The 20,905-nt window shown below is 43.9% G+C and overlaps 1 protein-coding gene across 15 annotated transcripts in view; it reads right to left on the reverse strand.

Moving 5' to 3' along the window:
• Positions 1 to 20,905, reverse strand: part of CLASP1 (cytoplasmic linker associated protein 1) — a 250,998-nt gene that overhangs the window by 201,270 nt on the left and 28,823 nt on the right. For all 15 annotated transcript variants that reach the window (XM_075933080.1, XM_075933085.1, XM_075933099.1 and 12 more), the window contains exon 2: positions 20,000 to 20,485. In XM_075933080.1, the coding sequence (XP_075789195.1) occupies positions 20,000 to 20,194 (195 nt within the window). In that variant the 5' untranslated portion in view covers positions 20,195 to 20,485. The remainder of the gene's footprint in view (positions 1 to 19,999; positions 20,486 to 20,905) is intronic.

The raw sequence follows: 20,905 nt of genomic DNA on the forward strand, positions 1-20,905 counted from the left end.
GCTGGCTTTTAAACCAGCTCCCCCCAGCACCAGCTCCTGTTCCCCGTCCCTTGCTGCCTCTGATATAGAGGCAGCAAGGGGGGTGGAATGCGAGTAGTCGACTATTCAATTATTCTTTTACAAACCTAAGTGGGGACAGGCTGGGGAGGCTTCTTAGTTTTCTTCTGCTCCATGAGCCTGAGAGAGACTATGGACTTCTCTCTACATTTGAAACGCTACAGCTACGCCACTGTGGGGCTTCCATAAACACTACTACTCTGACAGGTTGCCTTCTCCCATTGGTGTAGTTAATATACCTCCCCAACAGGCTGTAGCAAGGTCAACAGAAGAGTTCTTTTGACAGCCTAGCGCTACCTACACTAGGGCTACATCAGCAGAACTACAATACACAGGATTATGAATTTTTCCACATCCCTGAGCAACGTAACTGGGTCGACCTAACTTTTTAACATCGGCCAGGCCTTTGCTAGCTTCAGCTACCCCAGTGAGAGGCAGAAGAACAAGGCTGACCAGCTGCTATGGGAGGAGGGACTAGGACCGCTAAGCCCTGGCTCCAGTTTGGTTGCCACCAGTGTGAAAGATGAGAGGACTCAGAATCACGCAGACAGGTGGCTCCTACATCACCACTGTAACTGTGCACAGAACCTGGTCCCAAAGCTCCGTCCAGTATGGATGGATGCTTTGGGGCAGTGGGCTGTAAGAGAATTGTCTTGTGGCTACAGCTCACAGGAACAGGCGTCAGGAGACTGCTAGCGCTTCCGTCCCACACAGCGTAAGGAAAAGTTCAGTAACGTTTGCAAGGCACTTTGTCGTCTTTGGACGGAGGGCAATACAGCAGCTCAGACAATAGTTTGCCGTTGGGTCAGGTGGTGGATTGTAAAGTGGTATGAAAGGCCAACATAATTATAAAATATTGTTGATTATTGTCCACCTTCCAAAGTAATTTTTACTTCTTTTTTTGATCTGGCTGCAAAAGATGCATTCGATTTTTTTGCTATCATTTACTATGCCAGTCACATGAGCAGTGAATCTCCTAGCGATGAGAAGGGTAAGCCTTACCAGCATGCTTACTCGGCAACCGGTTAATCAGCGGCCCACCCCAGCTGAAGCAGTCCCCCCACCACAGGATCCCACCCCGCCAAGGTTAACTGGTTAAATACATTATTTCACCTGTTAGCTTTTTTAATTTACATCCCTAGCACTCACAACTAGATTTTATGCTTCTGTTGATGCTGCACTGCCAACCTGTCTACACTGCCAAGTTACTGAGCTGAAACTCGCTGTGCACAGGGGGTGATTTTTCACTCCCTTGAGCGAGAAAGTTTTGGCGCAGCAATTTGCCAGTGTAGGCAGGCCTTTTAGGCTATGCTCAGGCAACACTAAAAAGTTGGCCCAGCTGTGTCACTCAGGTGTGAAAAAAAAAAAAACACACTGTGCGGCAACATCATTACCCAACTATTCCCCGCGAAGACAGTACTGGGTTGATAGAAGAATTCTTCCACTGACCTAACTACTGCCTCTCGGGAAGGTGGATTAACTATGGCAACAGGAGAATCCCTCCAGATGCTGTAGAAGTGTGTACACTGAAGCACTACGGCTACGTGTAGCCACAACCGATGTCTATACTTTGGAACCTGTGTCAAGATAGTAGTTTAGACACAAGAGACTTTTTGTCAACGTACGAACACCACCTCCCTAATGTGAGCTATACACAAAAGTAGTCTGCTGTTGGCAAAATTCCATCTACACTAGGGGCTCGTCTACAGTGGCCCCTTTTCCGAAAGGGGCATGTTAATTTCACAGGTCGTAATAGGGAAATCCGCGGGGGATTTAAATAAAAATGTCCGCCGCTTTTTTCCGGCTTTTAGAAAAGCCGGAAAAGAGCTTCTACACTGGCCCCGATCCTCCGGAAAAAAGCCCTTTTCCGGAGATCTCTTATTCCTACTTTGAAGGAGGAATAAGAGATCTCCGGAAAAGGGCTTTTTTCTGGAGGATCGGGGCCAGTGTAGAAGCTCTTTTCCGGCTTTTCTAAAAGCCGGAAAAAAGCGGCGGACATTTTTATTTAAATCCCCCGCGGATTTCCCTATTACGACCTGTGAAATTAACATGCCCCTTTCGGAAAAGGGGCCAGTGTAGACGTAGCCTACAGGTTTTGTCAACAGAGCTGTGTCGCTAGGAGGTGTGTCTTTTTCACACCCCTGACCAACATAGCTAAGGTGGTATAAAGTTTGAAATAAGAAAAAGAAAAAAAAGCAAGTGATCACTATAAAATTCAACAACAAAATGCTGAATTCTGTAACAATAAAGTAAATCAGATTAGTTAGGTTTAATTTTCTACTATGCAGGGTTAGCCTTGAAGGAAATATCTTCCCTAAAAAGAAGCATCGTGTAAGCCATTATTCAAATGATCCTTATTAACTTGCATGCCAATTACAATGTCACAAACGCTGTTACAAAAAAGTTTCAGAGTTAAGCCTAAAGAAACTGAGACATGCATTAGAATTATTTTAAATGAGCTCAGGTTGCTCATGGAACGGAATTATTTGCAGTGTGCTATCTGCAGAGCAGCTGCTGCCTGCAGTCCAAATCCTGGTTCAAGCGAAGTCTGTGAGCTTTGCCTCTGATTTCAATGGTGCATCACTTGAGTCACTCTTCAAATGACCAGAAATTCTGTCTGACTGCCTTTCTGATCAAAGCAAGCAGCTCCCAATACCAGATTTCCTTCTCTCAGCTTGGAGATACAGATCTTCTGAAACTGCTGCCAGTTTTGAAAGGAATAGAAAAAAAAAAGGAACACGCTATCGGTATTCCTCACCCGGGATCTCTGAGAGTCTTCTCCTTGAGCGTCCATTGAATTTGGGTTTTTCGCTTAACTCCTGCCTTGTGGAGCACTCTTACAGCAACTCCTCAGCCCGTCTTCTCTTTCCCTACACTCTCACTCCCCGGGTTACCTCACCCATAAGGATGGCTCACAAACCTGTCTCTCCTGCACCCCATTCACTTTTGGCATCTCCCTGACATATCCCGCCATGTTAGAAATGGAACAGTCGGTTTTCCTCCCTCACTATTCCACTCAATGCGTTATCTGGGAAAGGTCTCAGTCCCTACCCAGGAAGCTTTTAAAAAAATCCTGTTGCTTTTTCTCTTTCTCCCTCTCTCTCTCCCCCCACCCTCCTCCCGCCCTTCCCCCCTCTCTCCAGGCCACCCCAAAATGTTCCACCATAACTTGATCCAGCTCTCAGAGACTTTCCCCCACATTCAGTACCCAGTTTAGAAGCCTGTCTATCACCACTCAAATCCCTGCTTCCCTGCTCTCATCTCCCCCCATCACCTCCTTAGCCCCTGACCTCTGGTCACTCTGCCCTTACCTGCTCATTTCGCCCTTCCACTTCCCACACATGTTCCTGTGGCTTCTCTCATGCTGCTCTCACACTCTCTCCCCTCCCCAAAACCCCCTCCTTCAGCTTCCCCCATGAATCCCAGCTGTGGTGCCATCTGTCCCTCCCTCATGCTTAGGGTGTGTTTTGTTTTGTTTTTTAAACTATGACAATTACAGGCTACATGCCCTTAGCCTTAGCATTAAGCCTTTTATCCTCCATCTCTCTGTTTGTAATACGTCAGCATCCACAGGCCCAGTCAGGACTGCAGGATGCACCATCCCAGTGACACACGAACCATGCAACGTGTGCGCAACAGCCCATGCCAGAAGAATGGACCATTTAATTTAAAACAAGCAGCAGCAAGTAGGTGCAACAAACATATGAAGGCAATGAGGGAGCAGGAAAGTAACACAGATACACAGACTAGCTAGAAACACCGTTCACAGGTTTTGAACCATTATTTTTTTAACATGTGTGAGCAAAGATAGATCAATCATCTCAGTAATACCTACTGGCCACCTGCCTAGTCATTACCCTTTGCCGTTTACTGTAGACATCATGGTAGAAGTACATCTTGAGAAGGGATTTGAAGACATGGCTTTATAGCAAGCTAGATCTAAATCTTGCAAATTCTCTCTGCATTTCCTCTCCAGAACATGACCTTTCCTATCCACCTGCACAGCTAAAACTCTTATCCAAGGTCTCATCTCACCGCTCAATTAATGCAATATCTTCTTCCATGGCCTTGACAAATACTATCTTGCCACACTCATATGCATTAAGACAGCTGCTGCAAACATCTTCCTAAGCCTGTTGCTTTGGCCATGTTCCCTCACCACCACCACCACCCCCCTTTGCATCCCTCCACTGGCTCCACCCTCTATCACATTAAATACAAGCTGCTTGTCTTCACTTATCTCCAGCCTATTATCTCTCATTCACTAGAAAGATATCATTTCCTACACAACCCATGATGCCAGCCTCCATCCCCTCCCCACACCCCCGCCAGGTACCTCAGTGCTGCCTCTTAGCCTTGAGAGGAGCTTCCCAAGGCTACCTCACCACCCCCTCAAAAAACCTCTCCTTTGGCATGACTCCTACCAACAAACTTGACAACTGTTAGCTCCTGGTGTGCTGAGACCACTGCCCATTAATGCTGACTTGACCTGCTTTGTTATTTCCCTGTTCTCCCCAGTCTGTCTCCCATCTTTTCTTTGGTTTTACACTTACATTTTAAGCTCTCTGGAATAGGGACCATCGTTTTGTGTTTGTACAGTACCTAGCACACTGGGGGCTCAGTCTGTGATGATGCTCCTAGGCACTATAGCAGTACAAACAATATATTACAGCAGTCTGAAAGAGTGCACCACAAATAACACTATGGAAGAGACCACAGGTGCTGATGAAAGATGCAAACAGGTGGGTGAGGCTGCCATCATTGGAGGGGGACTGGGTGACACAATCAGAAAAAGAACAGATAAGCAGAGGTGCACAGGCTCTTAAAGGGGAACAAGATGCTTGTATTGGACGCAACAGCAGTGTGACTGACAAGCCGGGAAAATTATCTCAACAGCAATGTTCCGCATGAACTTGAAAGGGTGGGGAGAGGGTGTCAGGTCAGAGGAAGAGAGCAGAAGTGGCATTTTTAGCTGTCTGGACAGAAGGAAAAAACCAGCTCTTGGAAAAGTTCCCATGGCCCATTCCATCTTTTCTCTTATTGAAACTGAGTAAAATTCACTAAGAGGAGCTGGATTTTCTTACTTGTGAGCACCACAAATGTGCAAAGGCATCCCATAATAGCAATTTACACAGAACTCTACACTTGACAAACATATACAAGCAAATAAGAATGGCCTAATTCATTATATAAACCTCATGAGGAAACTTTCTGCAACCCTAGCTAGCATTTGAAAGTTGTGAGCAGTTAGTTTTCCGAACTGCAGTGATTTATTCTGCATGAGTCTCCTTCTGAAGCCTGTGCAGTGCATATGTATACATAAACGAGTGATATACAGTAACGGTCCCTTGACCCCTCAGTGTACAATGCAATGATCCTCCTGTTACTGATTTCTCAAATAATTAGGCTGGGGAGAATTTGATTTTTATTTTGTCTCATCTTGGTGAATGATACTGATGTTTATTTTTAACATTTTTCTCTATTAAAATTTTCACATTTGTGAGGAAATAATTGTCTGCCCCCCCCCCCCCATAATGGTAGCAGACTTTAATATTGAAAATGTTAAACCTTTATAACTTTAACACACTAAACTGTCAACACCATATGACAAAATGTACAGAGTACATTAAATCAAAGTTCTCAAGCCACATTTTTCTTACTTTACCTATCTGTAAATTTCAGTTATTCTCTTAGTCTGTTTGGAAAGGATACCATATGAGGAGAGAGAAATAAAACTGGACTTTTCAGCTTAGAAAACAGGAGACTAAGGGGGAAGAATATGACAGAGGTCTATAAAATCATGACAGGTACAGAGAAAGAGAATAAGGAAAAGTTATTTACAAGAACTAGGGGGGGTCACAAAATTAAATTAACAAGTAGCAAGTTAAAAACAAACAAAAGGAAGTATTTCTTCACACAACGCACAATCAACCTGTGGAACTCCTTGTCAGAAGGCATTGTAAAGACCAAGACTTTAACAGGATTCAAAAAAGAACTAGATAAGTTCATGGAGGTTAGGTTCATCAATGGCTGATAGCCAGGATGGAGAGGATGGGTGTTCCTAGCCTCTGTTTGTCAGAATCTGAGAATGGGTGACAGAGAGGAATCACTTGATGATTACTGCCCACTGTCAGAAGACAGGACACTGGGTTAGATGGATCTTTGGTCTGACCCACTATGGTCATTTTATAAGATTATCATTGGTGTTGGTTTGTGTGCACATGGTACAGTTGGCATTTACTGACATTTACCAATAGAGATCTAATCCTTACAAGCCTACACATAATTAAACAGGAAAACTACACTGCTATCATGCCTGTGAGCTTAACCGGGAAAGGAGATGACTATTGTAGTACAGGAAGTTCCCGGGTTACGTACAAGATAGGGACTGTAGGTTTGTTCTTAAGTTGAATTTGTATGTAAGCTGGAACTGGTACATATTGTAGGGGAAGCTCTAGCCAAACATGTCTCCAGAGCTCAGTTTTATTTTCCCACACCTCACTTCCCTCAGTCCTTTATTCTCAAGTTGAGGTGTCTGCTGAGAAAAGCCGCTCCGCTTCTCCCTGGTCTGCTGGGGGGAAGCAGCTAGTGCGGGGTTGCCTCACCCTGTTTGTAAGTAGGGATCCGATGTAAGTCGGATCCATGTAACCTGAGGACTGCCTGTATACACTGCAGGATCATTCTATCCACAGCACTGTAACTATGGTAACTATAACTATGACTATGACTGGTAACTATGAATCCTCTCATCTCAGGTCACAAAAAGGATGCAAAAGTAATAGTCCTAAAAAGCAGCAAAACTCAAACTGCTTTTTCTTATTCCAACATAAAATAGTTACAGAATCGATGCATTTCTACCCAGAAGTTCTGACTTCAAAAGAGCTTGCCTCAGACAACCATCCTGCTGATACACACACATGAACGAAAACACTTCCAAAAGATTCACCTCCAAAGATTACACGGTTTGCCTCAATAAACAGCCAAAACTAACACACGAATGGTCAAACATGAACTCCTCCCTAGACTGTAAAGGGTCGAAGCTCATGCCATAGATCATTTGATATGCAGTTATTCCTAGATTTGCAATAAGGACTCCAGACAGATATGTGACCTCTATGTCAGCTGCTATTAACTGGGTGCAGAATCATGAATACTCAAGCCAGCGTGTATGTCATTTCTTTTCTGGAGATGTGCTGGAATTTTGTTAATTTACAAGGACTAATTTAATTAGCAGGACATATTTTTCTAACTCAGAACTTATTCACACAGAAGACACCCCGTTCCTCAGACGACCCCGAGTATGTTAGATGCAAGATACACTATTCCTGATAAATGGTATTACTGTACTAGGCTTTCCACCTTTGAAGACGCGGCAATAGAGTACTCTCTTACACCTTTATGGCAGCAATGCCATCATTAAAGTTGTAATGTTACTTCCACTTCCTGGGCTAGAACCTGCCAGACCTCACACGTGGAAGCATCTTCATAGGTTTACATGGTACCCTCTACAAAAGAAAGAGCAGCAGAATTGGGCATAGCAAACCCTATTTTTAGACATTTATACAATTCTCCAAAAAGTTGCTTATGGAGGTGAAAGTTCCTACATCTGGGCCCAACACACTACTTTGAAAAAATAAAAAAGTTGTTTAAGGCCCAATTCCTGAAGTCTTTCCTCAGGCAAGACTCCCAGCAGCATCCTGAAAAATTATCTTGTTTTGCCACACTTGGATAACTGGGATTCTCTGCTCTGTGCATTTCATAATTTTCATTTCTCTCTCGTGATTACATTTAATTCATTGAGCAGTGAGCTCTAAAAATGTCGAACCTGGCATGGCTGGAGTCATTATCCCTGTGGTAATTGCTGCTCTTCAACGTGACTGGCATGTCCCTGTAGCCCCTGAGAATGGCAGAGCAGGGGGGTCTCCACATGCTGTCCTTGCCTGCAGATACCACTCCTGCAGCTCCCATTGATCAGTATCGGTGAACCGTGGCCAGCAGAAGCTGTGGGCTCAGTGCCTGTAGATGAGGGGCAGCACATGGCTCCATAGAGCCACTGCTGCACATGCCAGCTGCTTTCAGGAGTGGTGCAGAGCCAGGGCATAAGTCTGTCTTAATTCCACTGCTCCACCACCCCGAAGCTGTCTCAGTTAAGTGGTGCCCACCCAGAGCCTGCTCCCTGAACCCATCCCAGCCCTGAACCTCCTCCTACCCCCAATCTCCTGCCCCAGACGTGAGTTTCCCTGCATCCAAATTCCTTCCCAGAGCTTGCACTCAAAACCCCTCCTGGACCTCAATCCCCTGCCCTGGGCTATGACTGGAGACCCATTTATACTCCAAACCCGATAGCCCAAGACTAGATCCTGAAGCCCAAGACCAAAGCCTGCACCCCAACCCTCTCCCGCAGCCTGGTGAAAGTGAGTGAGCAGGGGGAGGCCTCGGAGAAGGAGCCTCGGAGAAGGTTTGAGGTGGATTTTACACTGCACTTAAACTGAAAAAGCGATCTTGTGGTTAAAAAGGTTGGAGACCACTGCATTACAGCGTTGTGTTGTCTACTGGCTACAGACTGTCCAAAATCCTAAAAGACCCTGGAGTGGGAGAGTCAGTCCCGACTGACAAACTGTTTAATCCTCTACTTTGACCTCCCTTATGAAACAAACTACCTGGAAAATTTGCTCGGCCCCGACAATGTGGACAAGTTAAGCTTCTCTGGGCATGTCCAAACTATCCCTACCTGCAAACCTCAGAGAACATGTGTTATTCCATCAATGGAAAGGACAAGGTTGAGCCAGAATCAGGCCTGCAACCTCATAGAGCAAGCCTCTATCCCAATCAGTTTCCAATTCAAGGCTCGGGTCCTCCAAAGACTTACGCACATGCTAAACATTAGCCATGTGTGTTAGGCTAAGACCTAAGAAGCCTGGTAAAACACAAATCAGTAGGAAGAAGGAAACAGCTGAATAGGCGCATTTTTATTTACATAATTAGGATGTGGGTAGCTTTGGGGATATTTTGTTTTTAAACATTATAATTGGATAAAACCAGAGGCAACAGGCACCAGTTGCTGGCAAACTCCGTCATGGTTAACAGGCGGCATCAGGTGACGACAAATGTATTGTGATTTGATGGGAGAGAGAAGAGTGGCCTTAAGGAAGGAGTTGGGAAGCACGCTCCATGCAGAAGGAAAAAGGGGTAGAGATGTCTGCGGAAAATGACAAACAGGTGGGTGAAGTTGGTTCTGCTGTGGAGTGGAAAAGGGCGGGGAGGGATGTCACGTGTCAACTGAACATACTGTATCTGGCACTGAATGAGACAAACTCCAATTATCAGGAAGCTCCACAACTCCATTTTTATAGTCACCGATCAGTGTAAAACGGATGAACAAGTCATTAATACTGGGTGCGAAATCGTCCTTTATTCCTGCCATCGGGGCTAAACGCCACAGGTCATGACATCTTGGTTCCAAAGCGGCGTGGTTTTAGGGGGAGGAGGTCCTGCCCTGGGTTTGCTTTGCGCTAACAACCAGTGGAATCTGAGGCCCACAAGTCAGGTATGTGACCAGGCACTTAGAGGAATGCTGAGTTTTACCCCACAAGTAGCTGCATTTCAGTGACTTCAGTACCTAGTTTTAGTACCGGTTTGTAAACCTCTTTGGGATCCTCTGGGGTGTTTCATTTAAAACAATGAATAAGCTCATGAATCAACAGTGTCCATGCAGTTGTCTTTAAGGTAGCTATGCTGTTCTGACATAATCAGCTCTGCAAGCTGTCACAGAGTTGGTTGAATGGGAGCATCAACATAGGAACACCTGAGGTACTGTTTTCCTGTCAAATCACTAAGTAGGCATTGGGGGCTGAAGAGTCATCTCTTACTGACAGATAATCTAAGGGCCTGATCCCAAGAGGGTTTCAGCACACACACAACTTACCATTGCAACAGGCCACCAGATAGAGCAGTGGTTCTCAAATTTCACTGTACCACGACCCGCTTCGGACAACAAAAGTTACTACATGACCCCAAGAGGGATGACTGAAGCCAGAGCCCACCATCGTAGACAAAGCCTGAGTTCCACCTGTAACCTGAGCCCTGCTAACCGCACTGAAGTGGTCAGGATTGGACCCCGGGACCCAGCAAGTCTAAGCCAGCCCTGGTGACCTCATTAATACAGGGTCGCGACCGACTTTGGGCTCTCGACCCACAGTTTGAGAACCACTGGATTAGAGCAACGTTCTGTTCCCAGGAGCTCAACCCTACCCAAGCCAGGAGAGCAGAATGTATCACCCCTGTCTGGAAGCAGACTTGTACTCTGTTTCAAAACCAGGTCTCGATCTCGCCCCAGCTTCCTCCAGGATTTCACGGGCTACTGCCACCCAGATACGCTTTCACAACACCTTGGCAAGCAGCTGAAATGCACCGAAAGATGCTGTCAGGTCTGCTCAGAATCATAGCCTGTTTTTCCAGCACCTCTGCCATGGATGTGAAAGCTACAACACATTAGTACCCCACCATGATAATCCTCACTCCCGCCCCTCCCCACCACAGGCAGCAACCTGACGAAAAATCTCCTTGCTGCAATACATATTAGTCATTAACTGGGGAGTTAAACAGAAGGTCTGTTTCATGACTTGGTTTAATAAGCAACTCTTGTTCATCCTGAATATGAAGGGCTAAAGCCAATATTTAATCCACCCTGGTCCAGCTGCTAGAGCTCCAGTTCACTGCATCACACCCTCCCGACACTCCTCATACTATTGATACCAGCAGATAATAGCTGCACCATAACTGGATCAGATTTCTGGGGAGAGTCATAGCATTCAACAAACAGCCTGGACCACAAGAACCACACCAGCAGTGGTGGAAGGAGAACTGACTACACCAACTGGTACACAAGCGTTTGTGGAATGTCCAAAGGAAAAATACATTGAACCAAACACTTGTTACCTCTAGCATTAAGTGCCCACTTTGGGTACCTTTGTAAATGGAGGTAAGGAAAGACCATGCAGTAATCTAGTGTAGCCAAAATGTAGTATTTTAATATTGGTATCAGAATATAAGTATAACAATAGCAATAAGTCCTATATAAGTCCTAAATCTGTAGGGGAACATTTTAACCTGCTGGTCACTCAATCATGCATTAAAAGTAGACACTCTTCTACAACGGAATTTCACTAACCAGCTAGAGAGAGTCTGCAAAACGTTTTTAAGTTTTTCCTGTTACAGACTAATTTGGCTACCCCTCTGAAGTTGCAGAACTAGAGTTTATCTTCAGATTTGACACCATTACCCTGGGCCTAAACAAAGCCATTAACTGGTTGGCACATTACAAAGCCAATTTCTCCTGCTATTATCATCTGCATTTCCACAACAAAAGCTATGCATGGGACAAACCCAGCCCACTTAAATAGCCTCATTAGCATGAGTCGTACAATTGCCAGGTAATTCTTCTGGTGTTTATATATAAAAATACACACACACACACACACACACACACACACCTCGGTTTCCATGGGCGGTGGGTGAAGGCAGGGCTAGGGGAGGCATGTTCCTTGCCCACCCCTTCTACCTAGGCTCCACCCTCGTGGAAGCCAACCCCTCCCCAGCATGTGGCCGCAGCATCCCCAACCCCGGAGCATCGGGAGGGTGGGCAGTACACGGCCCCAACCTTCCTTGCTCCAGAGTCTCTAAGGTGCCACAGGACCACTCGCTGTTTGTAAAGTTACAGACAAACACGGATACTTCTCTCAGATTTTTTAACAGCCATCAGAGGATAACTATGGAAAACTCTGGAGATTGCCACTGCTTAAAGATTCATGATTGCAGCATGACATTGCACAACCCATAGACTCAAATGGGAACTGGTATATCAAATGGGGTGCTTTTTGCCTTAGGACTCTGCAAGCCAAGCCTCAGAGCTTCGAATCACAATTGACAGAACCCAGCTCCTCACTCATGTTCAAACTAACTGGGCAATAGACTGACCTGATTCACAGACTGGTAACGAAAGGACATCTGCAGGACCTGTGTGGGCAAATGCACATGCTGCTAGTCATGCTAAGCACGGCGTATTGCCCTTTCCCTTGAAAAAGATCCTGTGTGCTTCTTATAAGCATAACACTGGAACAGGTCATCGTTGTGGCACAACTGCCAGAATTTAACAACAAAAAGTGCATTCGCTCCAGAATAGCTTCTAAGAGCAACTCAAGGAGATGGCTTATCTGTAAAGCCCTCAGCCTTCTCGGAGATGGAGTCCCACCTAGTCAGCTAGCAGTCCTGAGCAAGAGCCTGAGTTTGGTCAAGAAAACACTCTAGAACAATGGTTCCCAATCTTTTTTAGGCTGCAGACCGGCAAATTCGTTCAAAAACTTTTGGCGGACCGGCACTGAAACATTAATGCCTATTCATTTTGGTAATTAATTTTAAGCAGTCATGTGTTATTTTTACATTGCATCTGTATGCCCACAATATATGTCATTGTGTGGATGGGAAGATCAAAATCATACACTGTGAAACAGATGGCGTGCTCTGCAGAACAGTTCTGGTTTTCGCTAGTTTTTGGAGAGAGGCAAAGGGATATGGCAGGCAGGGCCGGAGAAGGGGGCTGTGGCCAAGAGGAAGAAGGGAGGGAAAGAAAAGAAAAGGGGAACCAAGTCAGGGAGAGGCTGGACTAAAAGCAGCGGGGTACAGACTCGGGCTCAGAGCTTAAGTAGATCGATGGTGCAGGTAAGCGTAAACAAAGGCCTCAAGCTTCTGCTTTAGAGGTGATCATGGATTCATGGGTTATGAAACCTTCAGGGTTGAAATAATTCAGTAGGTCCTAGTGGTTTTAGTCTTCATATATTGTTCAACACCCAAAGATTGAAGGGCTATCGACTATGACTGTCCATAAACCCTTTGCAATCTGCTCTTTCTACAGAGTCAATTCTCTTCACATGCACAAGATACATTAAGTACATCGACCAAAAGATCACAGTTCATAGTCTTAACACAGTAATTATTTCCTTGAGTCAAAGTTTTGTCCATTGCATTTCAACTGGAAAAAAAAAGTCATGAATCATGATGTGGAAAGTGTACATGCTTAAAGTGAGCAATAATTCATCAGCGCAAGTTATTTTAATGGACAGCAGTTTTAACTAAGCCTGCACCATCTGTTATACCCCTCAATTACAAAGGCAAACAAATAATTTGCAAAATACATAATTAAAGAGACACATGTAATTTAGATGTATGGGGTGTTTTTTCCTATTCAGCTAAGCAAAACCTTGTCATGTTTCAGACAAAACAAGGTGGAAAACTGTTCCCTCTACCACTGTAAGTCTTTGCCATAGCAAATAGAAGTTCATCATATTTCACTGTCTGTTATTTTATTTCTGAAAGTATGATGCCCTGCCACTAATGATATCAACTGGGAGTTTGATGTTTTGTTTTTTTGTTTTTTTTTTAAATCAGGAGCTCCGCACACCAACAAATCAACAGCAGGATCTTAGTACACAACTCAGCATGGCTCACATCTTCTATTAAATACCATATATTCTGGACTTTATTAAAACAGGACACGCTATACAGTCATTTAAAACAAATGGTGCATTTTATCAGAAATAAGACTAAGAAGAAGGGAGAACTTTGCAATCAAAACACTGCTGAAATAAATTGCCTAGCTTCAGGTGAGGGAAGGAAGGAAAGTAAAAGGGAAGGGCTGCATCTTCTCCACAGATACCCCCCCTCTAAGGACTTAGATGTTCAGGGGCAGTACTTTTCCCTTTGTGCCACTTGCTTGTCACAATAGCTCCGCTAGTGATTCAGAGCAAAGTATTATGGCAGCCGTCTTTGCTGCCTTGAAGTTGGAACCTTTGAGGACAGCTGATACCTCACTAAAAAGGAGAAAAGCATTTTATTTCAAAACTATTTGAATTCTGCTATATTGAGTCCCAATTCTGTGGATAATTATGTTAGTAGCAAAAACCACACTGGCATGAATAGGGATAGGATCAGGTCCCTGGTCTCCATTTTCTTGAGTGTGTGGTATTTGTTTTTACCAAGATCATCTGAATAACGTTTTTTAATTTTTCAAGATGTCCTCTGCTTCTTCCTTTAGTTGAATCCCTACATTCCTAGCACAATCCAAAGGAGTTCAGAGAATGACAAATTTAGCTGTAAACACAGGTGGCCTAAACATGCTAGCAACGGTCACTATTGCACTGTAGCATGCTGTGCAAGAATAATTAGATGTGCCCTTTCCGTGTAAAGGACTTGCACAGAAATAGCTTGACAGAAGAATTGCAGTTCAGTGTAACTGTCAATTTTTCGGGAGATGGATTATCTACACAACTCCTCCAGTTGACACCACCTCCACCTGCAGCTCCTGGACCCTGTCTGCCTCCGATACCCACGCACCTCTTGCACACTGGGGCACTAGAGACTTGCACTTCCTACTCCTCACTCTCCCTCTCCGACAATTCGTGGTGCTGCAAAAATGCTGATTCACACCCCCACACCATCCCCGCTGCTGTGGGCCATTGAGATAAAAGAGGACCGCTCATGAGACCCACTCACTATTCTTGGTTGCCCACTGCTGACCTACATTGAAGCATTGCAGCTGTAGCAGTTTAAATGTAGACACAACCTAAGACTCCTGACTCATTTAAAAAAGGCTAATAAACAGCCATTAGTCCGTAATAACGTTTGGTTGATACAGACTGGGTGTTGAACGATCATCCTAAGAAGAATCCAGACAATGGAGTGGCTGACTTTTATTGACTTTATTTATTAATAAATTAAAGGAGAATAAATGTAAATAATGCAAATCAACACAGGTTTATGGAAAACAGTCTGTCAGACTAACTTGATAAATTTATAATCTCTTAAAAAAGATAAATATTTTAACAACAATAGACTGACTTCTAGGAGACATTTAACTTGATACCACATGAAATTCTGATTTGAAATCTAGAACGATATAAAATGAACATGCTACAAAAATTAAAAGGATTAAAAATACGGCTGACTGATAACTCAAAATGTCTGTAAATGATCAATCATCTGTGACAGGGTGTATTTCCAGTGGCATCTCACAGGGACTATTTCTTGGTCCTACCCTATTTAAGAATTTTAGCAATGACCTAGAAGAAAATATAAAACCATTACTGGTAAAGTTTGTAGAGAACATACAAATTGTGGGAGAGTAAATAATGAATAGGACAGGTCATTGATTCAGATCCGGATCACTTGGTAAACAGAGCACAAGCAAACAAATTGTGCTTTGATATGGCTAAATATGAATGTATACATCTCGGAACAAAGAACGTAGGTCATTAATACTGAATGGAGGACTCTCTTGGGAAGCAGTGACTGAAAAAGATTTGGGGGTCATGGTAGTCCCATGCAATGGTCCTTTGTTCCAGCTTTCCTATGCTGGGTTTTAGATACCAGGCTAGTTCACATGTAATTCTCTTTACACAGTAAGTTATTAAATATGCAGTGTCTCTGTCCCCAGGATATTCATCAGCGGAAGCCTATGGTCTGTGTAATCAGATTCCTAGGTCTACAAGCTGCAGCAGCATTAATAGCAATGCCTGTTAGTGGAGAAAAGGCAGCATTGGACAGGGTCTCCAAGTGCCTTGCTTCTTGGGAACATCTTTCATATTTCCTTTGATATGAGATTATCAGACATCATGAATTGCTTTAGAGTGTCTTCTTCCCTTCAGAAAACAGCAGCTCACCATGAACTGCTGGGACTGCAAGCCATCAGCACAAACAAGGGATGCAGCAGTCTGTCAACTCACTTGTAGGTAGTCTTGCCAATTAAATACTGTAAAGATCAACTTGGGATTTACTTACGCTCTTCCATGCACGACACTTGTATCGCCTTTGACTGAAGCAATGCACTCCCTTCTCCTAGCCACCTTCTCTTTTTTGCTACAGCCTTTGGAGAAGGGTGTTAGCTGGCGCCAAGAGGAAGGATTCCACAAAATACTGCGTGGACGAAGCCAGAGTCTAAAAAACTGCTTGAGCACAGTTATTAGACAGTGGAGGCCTATGCACTCCAAAAGGAAACCTATATCCTCTCTTTAAATAGATTTACTCTTGTTGTGTCGTTGGCAATTGGGACTCATTGTTTTGAATCCTGAAGCGGGCAGCCTTGTGAAAGTCACTTAGCCTGTGTGTGCTGATGTTTCCATAATTACACTGGATGGCTGACAGACTTAGCTAAGAGCAATACTGGGCGCAGGCCACAGCCAGGAGTAAACTAAGCATACTGTCTCATGCCACCGGATCAGTGACTCAAAGCTCAAGACCTTCTTTTATTAATGAAACGTTCAGTAACAGCGATTCTGAATTTCAGTTTCCATATAGTCTCAGTCATAAGAATGGCTATACTGGGTCAGGTCCATCTAGCCCAGTATCCTGTCTGCCGACACTGGCCAATGCTTGGTGATCCCAGAAGGAATGAACAGAACAGGGAAATCATCAAGTGATATCACCCCAGTCTTTGCTTTAAATAGACACTTCCAGACTTGGGGATGGAGCAAGAATGAGAAAGAGACAGATACACTAGAAATACTGGCTTCTTCAACTGTAGCCAAACACTCCCAGTCTAGATCTCCTGATGGCTACTCTATGGAAGTGATAAGTAACCTGCAGTTATTTAGAAGAGCCCCTGGATTTGATCAAATATCAGGAGCTCCCCTAGCCTCACTCTCACACCTAGTTCCCCCTGCAAGTAGCACTGAGCAAAGGAACCTGAGCTCCTATGATCCCACCAAGCAGCCAATATGCAGGGAGACGGTAATTTAAATGCAGCGAGCCACAACAAGAGATGGAGACAGGTATACTATTGTGCAAGATTTACATCCAGGTTGTAGGGATGTGAATGGTTAACCAATAAATATCACCCTTAGCAGGTGATGCTTACCGATTATGGTTAACCAACAGCTCAGGATGGAGCAGCCCCCACCTTTGGTGAGGCCAGCCTGGCCGGAACAGCCTGCCGCACTGCGGGTGGGGGTGCTCCAACCCAGCCACAGTCTGCAGGGGGTTGCTCCAGACCCCAGCCCAGCTCCATGTAAGAGCTTAACCAATTAAACATACCACTGAGCTAAAGGCTCTCCAGGCATAACTTCTATGTGAAGGGCCTTTGCGTAAGTAGCAGATCTATTCCAAAGATAAGTCATTTTATAAACGACAGGTTGAACCTCTCTCGCCCGGCACCCTCAGGACCAGACCAGCTCTGAACTAGAGAGATTTCTGGATCACGGGAGGTCAGTGTTTTCTCGCACCATTACCTACACTTCCACTGCTCACTGGGCTCTTAGAGGACATGTAGGGGTGAATTAAAGCTAAATAACAGCACAGAACACAGATCCAGGACTGGTGGCTGTAAACAAACTTTATGGGGCCACGGGAGACTTGGCCACACCCATAAAAAGTGGACATTTGGCTAACAAAAATCATTCTGGACCACAGATGTTTCTGGATAAGAGTTCTGGATGAGAGAGGTTCAGCCTGTACTATGAAAGAAAACCATTAGTTTCCATAACAATGATAAACACTGAGGCTGTGTCTAGACTGTCCAGTTTTTCCAGAAAATCAGCCGCTTTTCCGGAAAAACTTGCCAGCTGTCTACACTGGCCGCTTGAATTTCCGCAAAAGCACTGACTTCCTACTGTAAGAAATCAGTGCTTCTTGCGGAAATACTATGCTGCTCCCGTTCGGGCAAAAGTCACTTTTGCGCAAAAGGGCCAGTGTAGACAGGTGAGATTTGTTTTCCGCAATAAAAGCCCCGATCGCGAAAATGGCGATTGGGGCTTTTTTGCAGAAAAGCGCATCTAGATTGGCACGGACGCTTTTCCGCAGAAAGTGCTTTTGTGGAAAAGCGTCCATGCCAATCTAGATGCTCTTTTCCGAAAATGCTTTTTACTGAAAACTTTTCCGTTAAAAGCATTTCCGGAAAATCATGCCAGTCTAGACGTAGCCTGAATGTAGCCGCTGCCTCAATTTATGCAATAAGAAGATCTACATATTTAAAATATGAGGTCATACAAAAATGTGAGACTATATGGAGAGTCAATGACTTATTGGTCTTTCCTGCTTCACTAATCCCCATAAAATTCCTTGCTGGAAGTTGGGAGAATGCATATTTCAAGGGACCAATGGTGAAGAAAAAAAAAAGCAACGATAACATATAAAAACAAAAATCTTACTCTGCATTTTAACTTCAAGCTGAGCTTGGCACATCCTATGTATCTATATAACCTTTGTTAATTTTTAAAAGCGCTATGAATAGAAAAAAGTTGATAATATCTGTGAATTCCAACATCTTCAGTAGTAAGATAACATAATAGTTGAGGAACCCCTTAGGAAGAAGGAAAAAGCATGCAATACCCTCAGGTAACAGAACAGCTGGCATGCACACATCAAGATGTCTTTGCAGTGTGCATCAGAACTGATCTTCTTGCCACCTGTGACATGCAGAAGTTCTCTAAAACGTCAGAGGAAGTTCAGCTTCCACCACAATTGCTCAGTGCCCAATCAAGCATACTCAAAATTCAATTGCACAAATGCAGACAACGAACAGGGCAATGCAAAAAAATGCAGCTGATCATATAAATCAGAGAAATGCTGCATCCTTGCACACACTGCCAGTTTAAAAAGTCTGTGAAAACACTGAAATGGAGTTGCAGGAAACAATGAACTCTGGAGCACCTGAGTAACTGGTATTCCAGGCTCTGCATAATGCCGTAAATCGCAAATAATTCCAGAGGGAACCATAGTTAATTCATTCCAAGCTCTGGGGTTTTTAATCCCGTGAAGCGTTTCAGTTCTCAAAAGAACTGAAGAAGTCCATGAGTTATCCACAACAGAACTGCCTTACTTTTCTCATACAACCTGGGCAATGTGTTTCAACTATGATTTGGGAGAGACTGATCCTGGGTCCGTGAGGCCTCCACAGGAAGGAAGCGAACACGTACAAATTGTAAGTTAACACTTGCGCGTTAAGAATTAGCCAATTAACTTGTTACACAAAAGACAAATACGCCTTGGAGAGTGGTGGCAGATTGCTATGAGGAATGTAACCAGTTAAACATAGTGTTTAACCAGTTCACCGATTAAAGGGTGTGCTAGGCAGGAGGCTCTGCCAGCCCCATATGGGGCTGCCGACTCAGGGGTTAGAAGCCAGCAATCCCACACAGGGACCCAACCAAGCTGGAGCAGCCCTCCGCCCACAGCTGCCCACCGGCAGGGGGCTACTCCCAGATACCACATCCCTAATTGCTATGGAGAGTTCCATGTCCTGCCACCCATTCCTGTCCCACAGTGATATCACTACAAATGATGGCAAATTCTGACATAGCTGAAGATACAATGGCTGAATGAGCCTTCTACTAAGTATAAAGTACACTTACATATTGTATCATAAAAGCAGTTAATGTAAAACTCACATTAGCTGTTGTTCAATGCAAGAATAAAAGGATATTGGCAGATTATATGAATGTTTTGCAATAAAACCAATTAATATATTACAAATATATCCAGTACAAATTCATTAACTTCTGTTAACAATGCAACAGCTATTGGAGATGACCAAATCGCACAAGTGAACAAGCTATGCAAACAATCCAAGTTAGCTAACTGCAAAATGTAACCTGCTACTCAATTTGGAGAAAAGCTTAGCTGTGATTTAAGATACAGAATATTAACACACTTGTTTATTTAAGCATTGCAGTTTGAGTACCATGGGTCCTCGACTACAGCATCAACTACAAAATCTTTGAGAAATGAGGTGAGAACAATGGATTGAATAGGACTATGAAGAAGTCTGCAGAACAACAAGTGAAAATGAACAAGATTCCATGTTTATTTAAAAGAAGTTCCTTACATATAAGACAATATGACTTGCCAGACTAAAGCAGAATTAGACTCTAATCAGTTTTCCCCAAGCAAATCTTACCTTGTAATTGCTGGAATTTACCCAAGAAGTGGCAAGTCCATCAACCATTTTATCCAGCATAGTCTGATCATGTTCAAGATCAGCAGACTTCTGTTTATCTGAGAAATAATCTATCAATTCTTGGCCAACCTGAAGTCTCTTTCCAACATCTTTCTGAAGCACCTGTGCTAAGCAATACTCCATACCAGGCTCCATGATGTGCTAGAAATTCAGCACTGGGGAGAATAAAGCTAGAGGGCAGTAAGTCTGAGAAATCCCACTATAAATGTATCCTGTAGGTTGCCTCTTTGTTCCACGAAGGTTACTGAGGCCCTGGGTTTCAAAGATGCAATTCTGAGAATGACAACAATGCACCATGTGTGTCTGAAGAGCAGCTGGCAGGATATTAAAAGTCCAGTTTAAATAACTAGTAATAGATAAAGCTGTGAGCGGTGCAGCAATGCTGTATCATTGGGTCTGAAATATCTCCTGGTTCAGCAGCCCATTCTGAAAGAAAGAAAAACAAGACAGCACTGTAGCTTAAACAAATTAATTATGAAGAAAATCAAAACATGTGACAAAACAGGTTATTCATCAGAGGGAGATGAAGATGTAATAAACCAGATGCAAACGGTATTGCTAGGATTTATTTTTTTAAACAGACAGTATTAGGCAGGTCAGGACAAAGACCTTGGGTTATGTTTCTAAAAAGGCAGTTATCCATCAGTCCCCGGAGAAGCAGTTCTAGTGATAGATCCAGCAAATTTGGGTCTCAATCAAGGGTGGATGAGAATTCACGTGTTCTGTCAGTCCCCAAAGGTCGAGTGATGTTCCAGTTATATGGCTCCTCAGTTACTGAGAATGTGTGTCTGTTTTAAGAAATGAGTACAGAAAGAAATCTGACTGCTGAAAATTTTCAGTCAAATG

This window comes from Pelodiscus sinensis, chromosome 7 (genome assembly GCF_049634645.1).
Source record: "Pelodiscus sinensis isolate JC-2024 chromosome 7, ASM4963464v1, whole genome shotgun sequence".
Taxonomy (NCBI): Eukaryota; Metazoa; Chordata; order Testudines; family Trionychidae; genus Pelodiscus; species Pelodiscus sinensis.